The 12,611-nt window shown below is 41.4% G+C and overlaps 1 protein-coding gene across 3 annotated transcripts in view; it reads left to right on the top strand.

The window, feature by feature from the left end:
* Positions 1–837: 837 nt before the first annotated feature.
* Positions 838–12,611, top strand: part of GLRX3 (glutaredoxin 3) — a 34,136-nt gene continuing 22,362 nt past the window's right edge. For 2 of the 3 annotated variants that reach the window (XM_073354033.2, XM_073354032.2), the window contains exons 1-2: positions 838–985; positions 9,344–9,452. In XM_073354033.2, the coding sequence (XP_073210134.1) occupies positions 921–985; positions 9,344–9,452 (174 nt within the window). In that variant the 5' untranslated portion in view covers positions 838–920. The remainder of the gene's footprint in view (positions 986–9,343; positions 9,453–12,611) is intronic. The other variant, XM_073354035.1, reaches the window with a different exon arrangement.

The raw sequence follows: 12,611 nt of genomic DNA, 5'->3' as shown, positions 1-12,611 counted from the left end.
AGGAGAGGATAATGAGGGGACGGAGATGGTGCTGGATCATAGAGGTGTAGGAGTGGAAGGGACCGCCATAGGTAATTTAGTCCAGACTATGTAATAACTAGACCACTCCTGACTGGTGTTTATCTAACCTGTTCTGAAAGAAAACCTCCCGTGATGGAGATTCCACAACCTTCCTCAGCAATTTGTCCCAGTGCTTAACGACCCTGACAGTTAAGAAGTTTTTTCTAATGTCCAACCTAAACCTTCCTTGTTGAAATTTAAGCCCATTGCTTCTTGTTCTATCCTCTGATGTTAAGGAGAATCATTTTTCATCCTCCTCTTTATAAGAACCTTTTACATATTTGCAAACTGGTATCGTGTCCCTTCTGTCTTCTCCAAACTAAATAAACCCTATTTTTAAATCTTCCCTCAGAGATCATGTTTTCTAGTCCTTCAGTCAGTTGAGTTGCTCTCCTCCAGACTTTCCCCAATTTGTCCAGGTCCTTCCTGAAACGCGGCGCCCAGAACCCGACACAATACTCCAGCTCCCCGGCCAGCTCTGACGCGGGCTGGGGGATGGCGCTGGGCAAACCCTGTGCGCCCTCCTCTTTCGTTTTGTAAAATTCAACAGCCGCTGACCTGCCCCTCCCCCAGCCCGCACCCGCGCCGCCCTCTTCCCTGCTGCTTCCCCGCCCCGGCCCGGCGGCCGATCGCCCCGCCCCCTCCCAGGACAACCGGGCTCCAGGCCTTCCTCCCCACGGGAACGGGCGGAGGAAGTGTGCGTGCGCGTGCGCGTGCGCGCGCGCGCTGGGAGGGGGTCCCCCTCGTCGAGCATGCGCGGAGGCAGAGAAGGTTCGCTCTGAGGCAGGGCGGATCGCTCCGCCGACCGGGTTGCACGTGCCCGTCCTGGCCGCAGCGCCGGCCACAGACTAGTCCTAGCCATGGCTGCGCTGGCCGAGGTGGGCTCTGCCGGGCACTTCCGGGAGCTGCTGCAGCAGAAGGGCAAGTACGTGCGGCTGGCTCCGGCGAGCGGTAGCGTCAGGCCCCGGGGGCCCGGCCCGCGTTGGGGAGGCAGCGGCTTTGTCATCGGGGAGTTGGAGCCAGGCTGTGGGGAAGGAGAGGGCGGGTGTTGTTCCCTGGGGGAGGCGCGTTCTTTCTGCGGGTGAGGCCTGCCCGGTCCCGCGGGGGTCACTAACCCTCCCCCCCGGCGGGGGGTCCACTAACCACCCGCTGCTGCCGCCTTCTCCCCTGGGGGCGTCGTTAATTCCTTCCGCCTCCGGCCCTGCCTCCTTCGGTTACTAACCTCCTCTCCCGCTTACCCCCGTTTCCTTGCCCTGCCCCTGTGGGACATCCACCCCAGCCTAATGCATTGGCCTGGGCATTGGGATGCCTGGTTTGCCCTTCCTGGCTCTGCTTGTGAATTAGGGCAAAACACTTAATCCCACTCTGCTTCTTAGGCCTGGTCTACACTGGTAATTTACATTGGTATAGCTACATCTCTCCAGGGTTTGAAAAAAATCAACACCCCTGAAGATTTCAGAGTAGCAGCCGTGTTAGTCTGTATCCGCAAAAAGAACAGGAGTACTTGTGGCACCTGAGAGACTAACCAATTTATTTGGGCATAAACTTTCGTGGGCTACAGCCCACTTCATCGGATGCATTCAATGGAAAATGCAATAGGACCATTTTATATACATGGAGAACATGAAACAATGGGTGTTACCATGCACACTATAATGAGAGTGATCAGTTAAGGTGAGCTATTACCAGCAGGAGAGACAAAAACCCCTGAAGATGTAGCTCTACTGTCCTAATCCCTGGTGTAGACAGCACTAGATGGACAGAAAAATTCTTCTGTTGACCTAGGCCATGTCTACATTAGACCTTACAGCGGCATAGCTGTACGCATGCAGTTGTGCTGTTGTAAGGTCTCCTATGTAGCAGCTCTGTGCTGACAGGAAAGCATCTCCCACTGCCATAGTGCTGTGCAAAGTGGTGCATCTTTTTGGTGTAATTTATGTTGCTCATAGGGGTGACTTTTTCATACTCGTGAGTGACAGAAATTATATTGACAAAAGTGCTAGTGTAGACATAGCCTTTGCTAATGCCTATCAGAGAGGTGGATTATCTGTGCTGATGTGAGAACCTCTTTTGTTGGCGTAGGTAGTATCTACACTGAAGCGCTACAGTGATGCAGCTGCACTAAGTGTAGACCTATCCTAAGGCTTGGCCCACTCTAGGAAATTAGGTTGGTATAAATGTGTTGCTCAGGGATATGAAAAATCCACACCCCTGAGCGAAGCAGGTAAATTTACCTAACCCTCTGTGAAGACAGCTCTCAGAGAGCTAGATTATTTATGCCACCAGGAGAATCCCTCCCATCAGCATAGGTAGCATCTTCACTGAAGTACCGCAGTGGTGTAGTTGTGCTGCTTCAGCGTTTTAAGTGTAGATAAGCCCTTAGTTTGCACATCTGTAAAAGGGTCATAATGCTTGCATTCTATTTAAAGGACAGTGTCAACTCCAGTCATATTTCAACCTTATTTCCTTACATTAATAATACCTTTTGATTACTAAATTGAAATAATTTAGAAATCCAGTTTACACTTTTATTTTTGAAGGGTTTTTTTTGTAACTTTCTTAGATTGGACAAGGAAAATCAGTGAAGTCAGTTTCACTTCACTGCAATGTTCATAGAGCCCTGCAAATCGGCAGATATCCGCAGACATCCACATCTGCGGATCATTTTTGCTGATCACGGATTGGATGTTGATACAGTTTTTGTATCCGTGCAGGGCTCTAAATGTTTGGACTGCTGACATTGCAAGGGGATTTCTTGTGTTTAAAAACAACTGATTTCAAGTTTGCTTTTTTTTTTTTTGTTTCTGTAAAAGTTTTTTTTAAAGAATCTAAACTTTGGAGCAAATTTGATTTTTCTAGTGCTGTTCTAATTTTTGTACAGTTGTATGAGATTTGTAGATTGAAGACATGAGAAATGTTGTTCTATGTTATGTTAATGGATCTTTAAAATTAATCTTAAAATGGGGATGTATACATTCACACAGTGAGCAGGAATGGTACAACTGTGTTGGTGTCTCACAGCCCCAAATAGGTTTTTTCTCCATTTCCATGCTATGTGAAAACTTGAATTTTAAATGAACGCTTTCAACTCAATTCTGGCAGCATATTTACATTTATATTAACAGATTTTTTTCGAGAGCACAAACCTGGAAGATAACTTTTATGAGCAGACCTCTGTCTCTTTGTGGAAAAAAAGTCAGCCCATGTGAATAAGCTTGTAGGATTGATGCATAGCAGTGTGTCTGGAACTGTACAAAATAGAAGAAAACATGGGACTAGATCCACAAAAGGACTTATGTGCCGAACTACCCCGTTAGGCACCAGAGTCCATAATTTAGATCTTTAGACCCTTGCTCAGCTGTTGCCTAGCCCTGTAGATGCCTAAATTCCCTAGGCATCTAAATTTTTGCTAGTGAAAATGTGAAAAGCTGTCTCAATCTTGATGCCATCTAGCTTTCGCCAAAGCCTTGGTATGATTCAAAACTGGGTGTTCCCCCACCTGTGGAGCCCAATCTGGGAGGCGTGCTCAGAGCATGCTTGATTTTCATACAAGACAGCCAGGGAGGAAGCAGTGTCCACCTTCTATCCAATAGCTCAGTAGTTAGTGCACTCACATGGGAAACCCAACTTGAAATCCTTGCTCCAAATCAGGCGGTGTGGGAAATTAAACTTGTTTCCTACGTTTTGGTCTGTGCTCTAGGCAGTGGGGTACTGGATGTAATGGGGGTACCATCGCCATTCCCTCCCTTTCTCCCCCTTAGGCATTAAGCGTAGCAGCACTGAGCATACATCTCCTTTGTGTTTAGCCAATGATCCCCTCTCTGTGGAGCTTATAGCCTAAATGAACAGACAATTTGCTAGAGAAATTTACAGCAGAATTCTGAGAAAATTTAAGGATTAATAGAAATGTTTCCCTAACCTAAAAAAAATATTTTTTTATAGAACAAATACCTGTACAGTTCTTATAGAGCAGAGGTTCTCAAACTGGGCGTCATGGCCTCTCAGGGGGTTGCGAGGTGTCAACCTCTACTCCAAACCACACTTCACCTCCAGCATTTATAATAGTATTAAATTAAAAACACTTTTTTATATTTATAAGGGGGGGTCGCACTCAGGCTTGCTGCATGAAAGGGGTCACCCATTCAAAAGTTTGAGAACCACTGTAATAGAGTGACTGCACAGCTGCATCAGTACACCTGTGCCACTGTAAGGTCTCTAGTGTAGACATAGCCTTGTACTACTAATTCAGTTGCTTTTTGAACAGTTACTGATTGAACAAAACAACACATTTTGGAAAATATTGATTTCACAAAAGGTTTAAAAGATAAACATTCTAATGAAACTGATTAAATGGTTATTTGAGTATGCATATTTATATTTACTGACAAGTTAGATTATGGAATAACCACAAACTTCATAATATGTTTTTGGAAAAGTTTTAATTAAAGCTTTGTTTTCAGAGTGGAAAAATGGTGGTGGATTAGTATGATGATATAACAGGAATTAAGAAGTCATATAAATCTCCATCTTAATTCTAGTTTTGACTAAATGATATTTTAAAATGGTGACACTATGTGCTGAAAAAATATTGTGCTGTGTTAGAAAGGGACTTTGAATATTTATAATTTAAAGATTTTATATTGTAGCACAGTACAGTGGTAAACACAAATGTAAATAGCATCATAATGGAAGATGGAACCATCACCTTTAGAACTGCCTATTTGGAGAACGTTGCGTCATCACTTTCTGTACTAGTTCTGGAATAAAGGGAACAAAATCCATATGTTTTATGTTCTGCAGTTCTTTCTCAAGCATAACTCCCTCCCATCCCCTCCCTTACTTAAGAGGAAGCTGTAATTGTAGTATTTGGCCTTAAGTGAATACCTGAAAAATTTTGTAGACAATACATGGTGTATATATCTATATTTTTATCTGGAATCTATTAAACTAACAGCTGTGATATAAAATAGACTAAATAACAAAACCAAGACCAATATTAAAACAATATTGTAGGTCATCCCCATAAAGCATCCCTCATTGCAGGCTTTTTTTTTTCCCGTAGCAAGGGAAAGGAAGTTATGAAGGACACACGTTATTTAAAATTTAAAAAAAAAAAGTTTCCTGGTTATCTCTGGATGACAGTAGAGTCAAAATATGTACTGCCTTGAGTCCAGTGTGCACTTTGTATCTGGAGTCACTGGTGCACTTTCAGGAAGTTGACCCACTTGATTTCCCCAATGTTTTGAGTTACTCTATCTTGCCATTCTCTTATGCTTTTCTAAAAAGTTTAGTCACTGAAAGGCAGATTAATTGCAACCTTGTTTAAAACAAAAATAATTCACAGAAAAATAAAATTTGAGGGGAATAAGCATTCTGTTTTCACAATATTTTCATTAAGTCCACATTAAATTAAAACAATATTGCAATATTAATAATATGGTTGAGGATAATCTTGTCAAATAATTACTGTTCCATTCAAAGGGGCTAGAATTACTCAGCCATGTGGTTCTTACTCCTGTACTGCTCACAAAGTGACACTTATCTGATAAGATGTACCCCTACCATACTGAGTAATTTAAATTAGACATGTGGGAAATTCTGCTTGGCAGCTCAGGAAAGAATGAATTCTCTGCTGTGCTTCAGTAGTGGGAAAGAAAGTGTATCAAATTATTAAATAGTATTTTGGGCTTAATACATTGTTTAGTATCTAGCTATATTGCTCTATACATCTTTTTTTCTTTGATTTTTATTTATTTTTTTACACACTGAATTGAAGGACTTCATTTTTCCCTTACAATTTAGCAGATCAAGATCCACCACATGTGTGTCAGAGATTTCTTATGGTGTCCAAACAAGCATAGGATTATTGTTGCAAATACAGACTGGAACAACTGCATTGTAAATTGAATTTCTAGAAAACAAATTCTAATAATATAATGGATCAGAACACTTTGTGCTGTATGCTGCTCCATAACTAATATAGTGGTAGCACAGAAACTTGAAGTCAAGTTACTCCTATTTTTAATCTTTTTTTGGTAATGCTTTTGCTGTAAAGTCATGGAAGTAGTGATTATGGTTTTCTCCTCTTCTTAGTGTTTGTATACACTTGAGAGTAGCAGATGTTGGAAAGGAAAACTACCTTTCCTTGGCTTTAAGCCTTAGTACTTATACTCGTTATTTGGGCCCTGATCTTGTGCCAAAATTGCATGAGCTGCATTGACTCCAGTCGGGACCTGTGTGGGCTCATGGGTCATTCCACAACATTATGTCTTTTTTTTTTCTAGCTCATTGAGGTTCTGGTCTATGACTAGAGCTCATAGGCGCTATGGTAATATAAATAATAACTGTCAGTTTAGGGTTGGAGTATTGAACAGTTTTGAGCATAATGTATGGATTTGCACATATGATGTTTTATATTGGGTATTAATATAAATGTAAAACAATAAGATGTATTCTGCCGACATAGTAATCATTAAAATTCCTTAATGAGTTAGTATTTTGTCTATTATAAAATAAAATTATAAATTGTTGTACAGCTTTCAGTGGCATAATATTTGGTATGTCTTCTGATTTTTATACATTCAGAGTATTATTAAGAACTCATTGGCATTTTGGATATATCACAGACATCTTAATGTTTTTCAGCTTCGATGTCAATAGTATTTCTCAGAAATCCATATTAAGGGAGAAGTCCTTTATCTTGGGTAGTATTACACAGCCTTCATTAAAGAATTTGGAACTAATATTCCTGATTAGTTGTCCTGTCCAGCTATATTAATCCTCCTTAACTATTCACTTATTCTGCTGAAAATAGTTTAAGAAAGCTAACAGTAAAGCATAGAATAACCATACTGGAGCAGATCTCTGGCTGTGATCTGTACTGGATGTTTTTGGGGAAGGTGTAAGAAATCTTGTTGTGGACAATTAAGGAATAACTGGCCCACAGAGAAAGTTTCTTCCTAGTTCTCATTAGTTAGAAGTTAGTTTATGTCTTGAAACATGAGGGTTTATATGCCTTTTTGTTAAACTTCCTGGCTGATAACTCTGAATATTCTCATTATCCATGTACATGCCCACTTTTTTAAAACCTACAAGTTCTTGGGCCCGATGTCTGGTGGCTTTGAGTCCAAAGGGTAGCTTTGTGTGTGTGTGGGGATTTCATTTTTGTATCATTCGCTGTTTTGCATACCCCTCATCTTCCTTCTTATTTGTTGTCCCCTCTAAACTTAATTCTCGTGCCTTGGGTTATTTCACCCCGGGGAGAACTGAAGGGCAGCAGGAATAATCTATACTGGGAAAAGCACAGTGTAGCCAATAAAAGATGCATTTGCGCTAGGAATTCTTTGCTGATGTGGTATACGTATACTGATAAAGGGCTCCTAGAGTAGATCTGGCCTCCCAGACAGAAAGAAGAGAAATATTAATGAGGGAAGTGAGGTCACGTAGAGCCCTTGGCATATGTGGGTGGAGAACTGGGGACCCTGGCCTGTGGAAGGGAGTACATAGAGCCCCTTGTCTGGGGGGATTCAGAATCCTTATAATGGGTGAAGCGGAGAATGGGGGACTCTGGTATGGGAGCACACAGAATTTCTGGTGAGGAAGGCCAATTGGGGGCCCCTGCTGTGGGAGGAATAGTGTTACACCCCAATGGGTGCCCCCCCCAAGGAGTTTTTAGGGAAGGTAGATTAGCATTGAATGTGGCTAACACTGTTGCAAACATTGTTAAAGCATTTTGGGGAGGGTTAAAAATGTGTGAGTGGAGAGTGGAAGTTTTCTTTGCAGAATACGAGAGGCCGGGGGGCAGAAAGAAGAAGAGCAGAGAACGGGGAGAGGAGGCCGTTGGGGTGTAACAATAGGTGTGCACACAGAGCCTTTGGTGTGGGGGGAGAAAGGAGCCCTGGTGTGGGGGAGAGGGAAAGGGGAGCCACAGAGATTCCTTGGCAGGGTGGAATGGGGTACACGCAAAGCCCCTGGCATGTGCAGAAAGTGTGGGAGCCTGCTATGGTGAGAGGAGGGCCTGGAGAGCACACAGGACCCTTTGCATGGGGGAAATGTAGGGGACTTTATGGGGAAGGCTTTCACATAGAGCCCCTGGAATGAAGGGAAGTGTGGGGGCATTGCAAGGAATCTCTGAAATTGTGGCGAGTGGGAAGGTGGTGCTCAGGGAGTTTGTGGAGGAGAATGAACTTGGAGGGATGAAATGAACTTGGTTTATAGAAGCAATGAAGTGTGTTGTGTGTTTTCCAGATTATTTGTTAAACCCAAATGTTTTGTCAGTGTAATCGTTAGTGCCTTCAGTGCCTTTTTGGCAGAGCTTGCGAGGCTTGACAATCCACTTGATGGTATTTTCTCTTTTTGGATGTAACATGATAACTTTAAACTCTATGTATAGACATGCTTGTTCTGGAATAAGAGTCCATCTGTAGACAAGCTTATTCTTGTAATACAGTTTTAGATTGTTGACATCCTGAAAGAGAGAGCAAAGGAGAATAAGAATGGTGGGGAGGAATGCTGAGATATGGGCGAATGCAAGGGCAGAGAGCCCCTGGCATGGGAAGAGCTGGGGGAGGAGGGTTGCAACGAGTCCCTGAAATAGAGGGGGATTGGCGGGTGGCACACAGAGCTTGTAGGGGTAATGAAGGGATGGAAGGAGCCCCTGGTGAGTGCAATAAGCTCAGCCAACAGAGGCAACAAAGTGTGTGACCCCCCTAGTGAGTAATTGAGGTCTTTCTGCCTGCTTCAATTGTTGCTCATTCTTTGTATGTGATGTTGCATTCTGCTAGAATCAGGTTAGGTAGCAAAATGTCAAGCTCCTTGTAACTCTGTTGTGATTTTATTCTTTCTTCTTTTTATGTTGCATATCTTACCAGTGATATTTGTTTTTCAGCAAACATCTCTAACCACCATTCTTCTAAAAACATTAAAAATTGGGCAAGGCTTTGTAACTTTTTTCTTTTTAATGCTATTTTTTTCATCCCTATGTTTTCTGTTCTCTTAGTGTGTTTTTTTCTTGTGAGTTGTGATAACCTTAGAGTGCATAACTTAGTTATTTACTATAAGAGTTAATTTTATATCAGTTATTTTCCTTTTTTCTGTATCCAAAGTAATACTACTCTTTCTATAGTCTTTATATTCTTCAATGTATATTAATTCATATAATATTGCATTGTTCCATTATAACTAACCATGCTTTTTGTAGTCAGTTATTCTTCATCAAAATTCCATTATTTAAAAAAATTATCTATTTCTATTAACATATATCTGTATTTTTGTTTTGTCATAGGTCTCTTGTAGTTGTCCATTTTTGGGCACCATGGGCTCCTCAGTGCATTCAAATGAACGATGTCATGGCTGAGTTAGCTAAGGAACACTCGCAAGTTACATTTGTGAAGGTAAGTCTTCATGTCCAGATAGTAAAGGCCATTTTAAAGATAGTAATGCAAACTAAAGTCAAAGATGAAGGGACCATTTCTACATAAAATGAACTTCAGAAACAGATTTTTTTTCTCCGATGACTTCTATGGGGTGGAAACCAAAGCTTTCGTGCTGATTTGAATCCTAATGAGTTCAACTTCAGTGTCAGAAATCGCATAAATTGAACTGTGAGTGAAGTTCATGGTGTATTGCTGATTTAAATAACAAGTTAGTTGCATCTTCTTGCATTTAAAAATGCACTATATTGGCACTTTAATAGAATATGTTACTTCATCTAGTAAATAGGTTTTTAAGTTTGTATGTGTACTTGATGTGACTTAGAATGACTCACCAAGCAAGTACTGTAATTAGTTGTGTAAAAGCCTGATCTCTTTAATCCCAGGCATCTGAGATTAAGGTAGCAAAACTGCTCTTTTAAGATTTGCTAGAACTTTGATTTGTTTCAGTGATGCTGCTGGTTAGGCAAGTAGATTTTCCTCTGGATTCATTTAGATACTCTAGTTGTTTTTCCAGCCATTACTAAGGGTGAATGATAATCTGCATAGGCTTTGCAGAAAGATAAATTTAAGTCTGTGTGATGTTGTCATTCTAAGAATGGCATGTTGAACAGCAGTAAGTAAATGAGATGCAATATTTTTGAGAGTTCATCTGCATATCCCAGGAATAGAATCACTGTGGGGAAAAAAAAATTTAATGCACTAGATCTGCATGTCATTCATTTTAAAACAACTTTCTCTTGTTAATGAGACATTTTTGTGATTATGAGGGCAAGGAGTAATGGAACAACCAGCTGTTTGTGTGTGTGTGTGTTTTAATTTGATTTCTTACAGCCTTTATGTTTTGTGTGTTTTTAATGACTCATCTCACAGTTTGGCATTTCCTTTTGTAAAGCAGAAAGATAGATCTGTTTTTAATCGTATTAATTTACAAAGCTATTTTAATTAGAGTATTCTAAAACATCAATTTTCAAAATATTATACATTGTTTTTGTTGCTTTTCTAGTGCTGCTGTAGTTTATGGTAGGCCAAATTTTTTTGAAGTCTCAGCTGTCACTTGACTGTGTATCTTTAATGAATATTTATTTTAATGGCAAGGTTCATTGGACAATACATTGCAAAATAAAATTACAACAACTGTCTTGTAAATACATACCGACTACAATATGTAAGATGAGGCTATTAAAGAAAATAAGCTATAAACAGATTTGAATAGGTCTATTGACTCAGTAGCTTGAATTTTGACTGGTACTAATTTAATATTTTGGGTTCATAATTAAAAGCATAGAACTTTGTCACATGTTCTGGGATAGCCAAGCTAGAACTTCAGATCATTCAATAACAATTTAGCTAACCTACCAAGTTAATTTTAAGTACCTAATCAGGAATGTAGGTTCCTAATTGTGCCTTGTAAGTCACATCATCAGTTTTAAAATTCATTGTTTATAACAATCAAAACTTGATTAACATCTTGAGCAATCTTTTAAAATGTGATTTAAAAATTATAGCTGCAGTATTTAAACACAAGTTTATATTAATTTTTTAAAGATAACATAAGAATGGCCATAGTAGGTCTGACCAAAAGTCCATCCAACCCAGTATCCTGTCTGCCGACAGTGGCCAATGCCAGGTGCCCCAGACCTTTTTAGATGACCACAGAATAAATCTTAATTTTAACCAACCCAAGAGGTTTAAAATATGACTGATGTTCTCTTAAAATAGTCTGAAATTTGGTGGGTGGACCAGTAACATTCAATTTTATAAAAGAAGTTGTGTAAATGAACTTCATTAAAGTGCAACAAAAGCATCAAGGTGGATAGGAAATGAGCCACAAAAAGAAAAAGGAATAAAAGTTCACTACCATGTAACAATAATTCAGCCATTTGCAGGAGATCAGAAAATAGAAATATATTGACAGATTTTGTTTCTCAGTTAATTCGTGTAGAGATTTGACTATGTGGTTTGAGTAGGGATAGAAGACTCAAAATTAAAGGTCATAGTCTGGTGCTGCTTGGCCAAATACAGGATAAATAAGGTGAGGGAGATACTGTAAAGATCTGTTGTGTGCATCAAACAATCTTATGATTCAATCAAAAGCTGCAGGTAGAACCTAAAGGAGCTTATTTAAAAACCATTCTCAAAAATCTCTGTGTGATAGCCTGGCAGAATGCCAGTCATGGCTTATTCTTTAGGCTGTGGTTCATAAAGTAAAGCTGTAGTTCCATTCCCTTCACATAATTTCCTGAAATCTTTAGAAGTATGTTTGAGAGAAGGAAATTTTGAATGGCTACTTGATGACAATGCTCATATCACCGAGTGCATAATGACTGCTTGTTTTGGTGAAGGATCAAACCTGACAAGAATTAACTTGAGAGCAAGAGAAATTTATGGGGCCTGATCCAAAGTCCACTGAAGACTTCCATTGATTTCAATGGGCTTTGGATCAGGCCCATGTTGAGAGAGAGAAGATCGTTGATCCTTCTCTGGAACCTTCATTTTTTTGGTGGGGAACAGCAGGGGTGGGGAACCTTTTTTTCTATTAGGGGCCATTGACCCACAAAAAAAAATCAGTCATGGGGACACACACAGCCCTGTGGTGGGGAGGAGGCTTGGGGCTTCCCCCTGCAGCGGGGCGAGCCAGTGCTTGCAGCTTCAGCCCTGTGGAGGGGCGCTGAGGCTTGGGGCTTCACCTAGGCTCCGGATTGGGGCCAGAAATGAGGGGATAAGGTTGTAGGAGGGGGCTCTGAGCTGGGGCAAGAGGTTGAGGTGTGGGAAGGGGTGAGGGCTCCAGCTGGGGGTGTGGACTTTGGGGTGGGGCTGAGGATGAGGGGTTTGGGGTGCAGGAGGGGGCTTCTGGCTGGGATCAGTGGGTTTAGAGTGCAGGAGCAGGTTCAGGACTGGGGCAAGGGGTTGGGGTGCGGGGTCTGGGAGGGAGTTAGGGTGTGGGCGGGGGTTTGGGTCTGGATGGGGGTGCAGGGTCTGGGAGGGAGTTAGGGTGCGGGAGGGTGTTCCGATCTGGGGCAGGGGGTTCAGGATGCAGGCTCTGGCCAGGCAGCACTTACCTCAGGTGGCTCCCCATCAGGGGCGCACTGGGGCTAAAGCAGTCTCCCTGCCTGCCCT

Source organism: Lepidochelys kempii, chromosome 7 (genome assembly GCF_965140285.1).
Source record: "Lepidochelys kempii isolate rLepKem1 chromosome 7, rLepKem1.hap1, whole genome shotgun sequence".
Lineage (NCBI taxonomy): Eukaryota > Metazoa > Chordata > Testudines > Cheloniidae > Lepidochelys > Lepidochelys kempii.
This window is presented reverse-complemented; position numbering and strand designations above follow the sequence as displayed.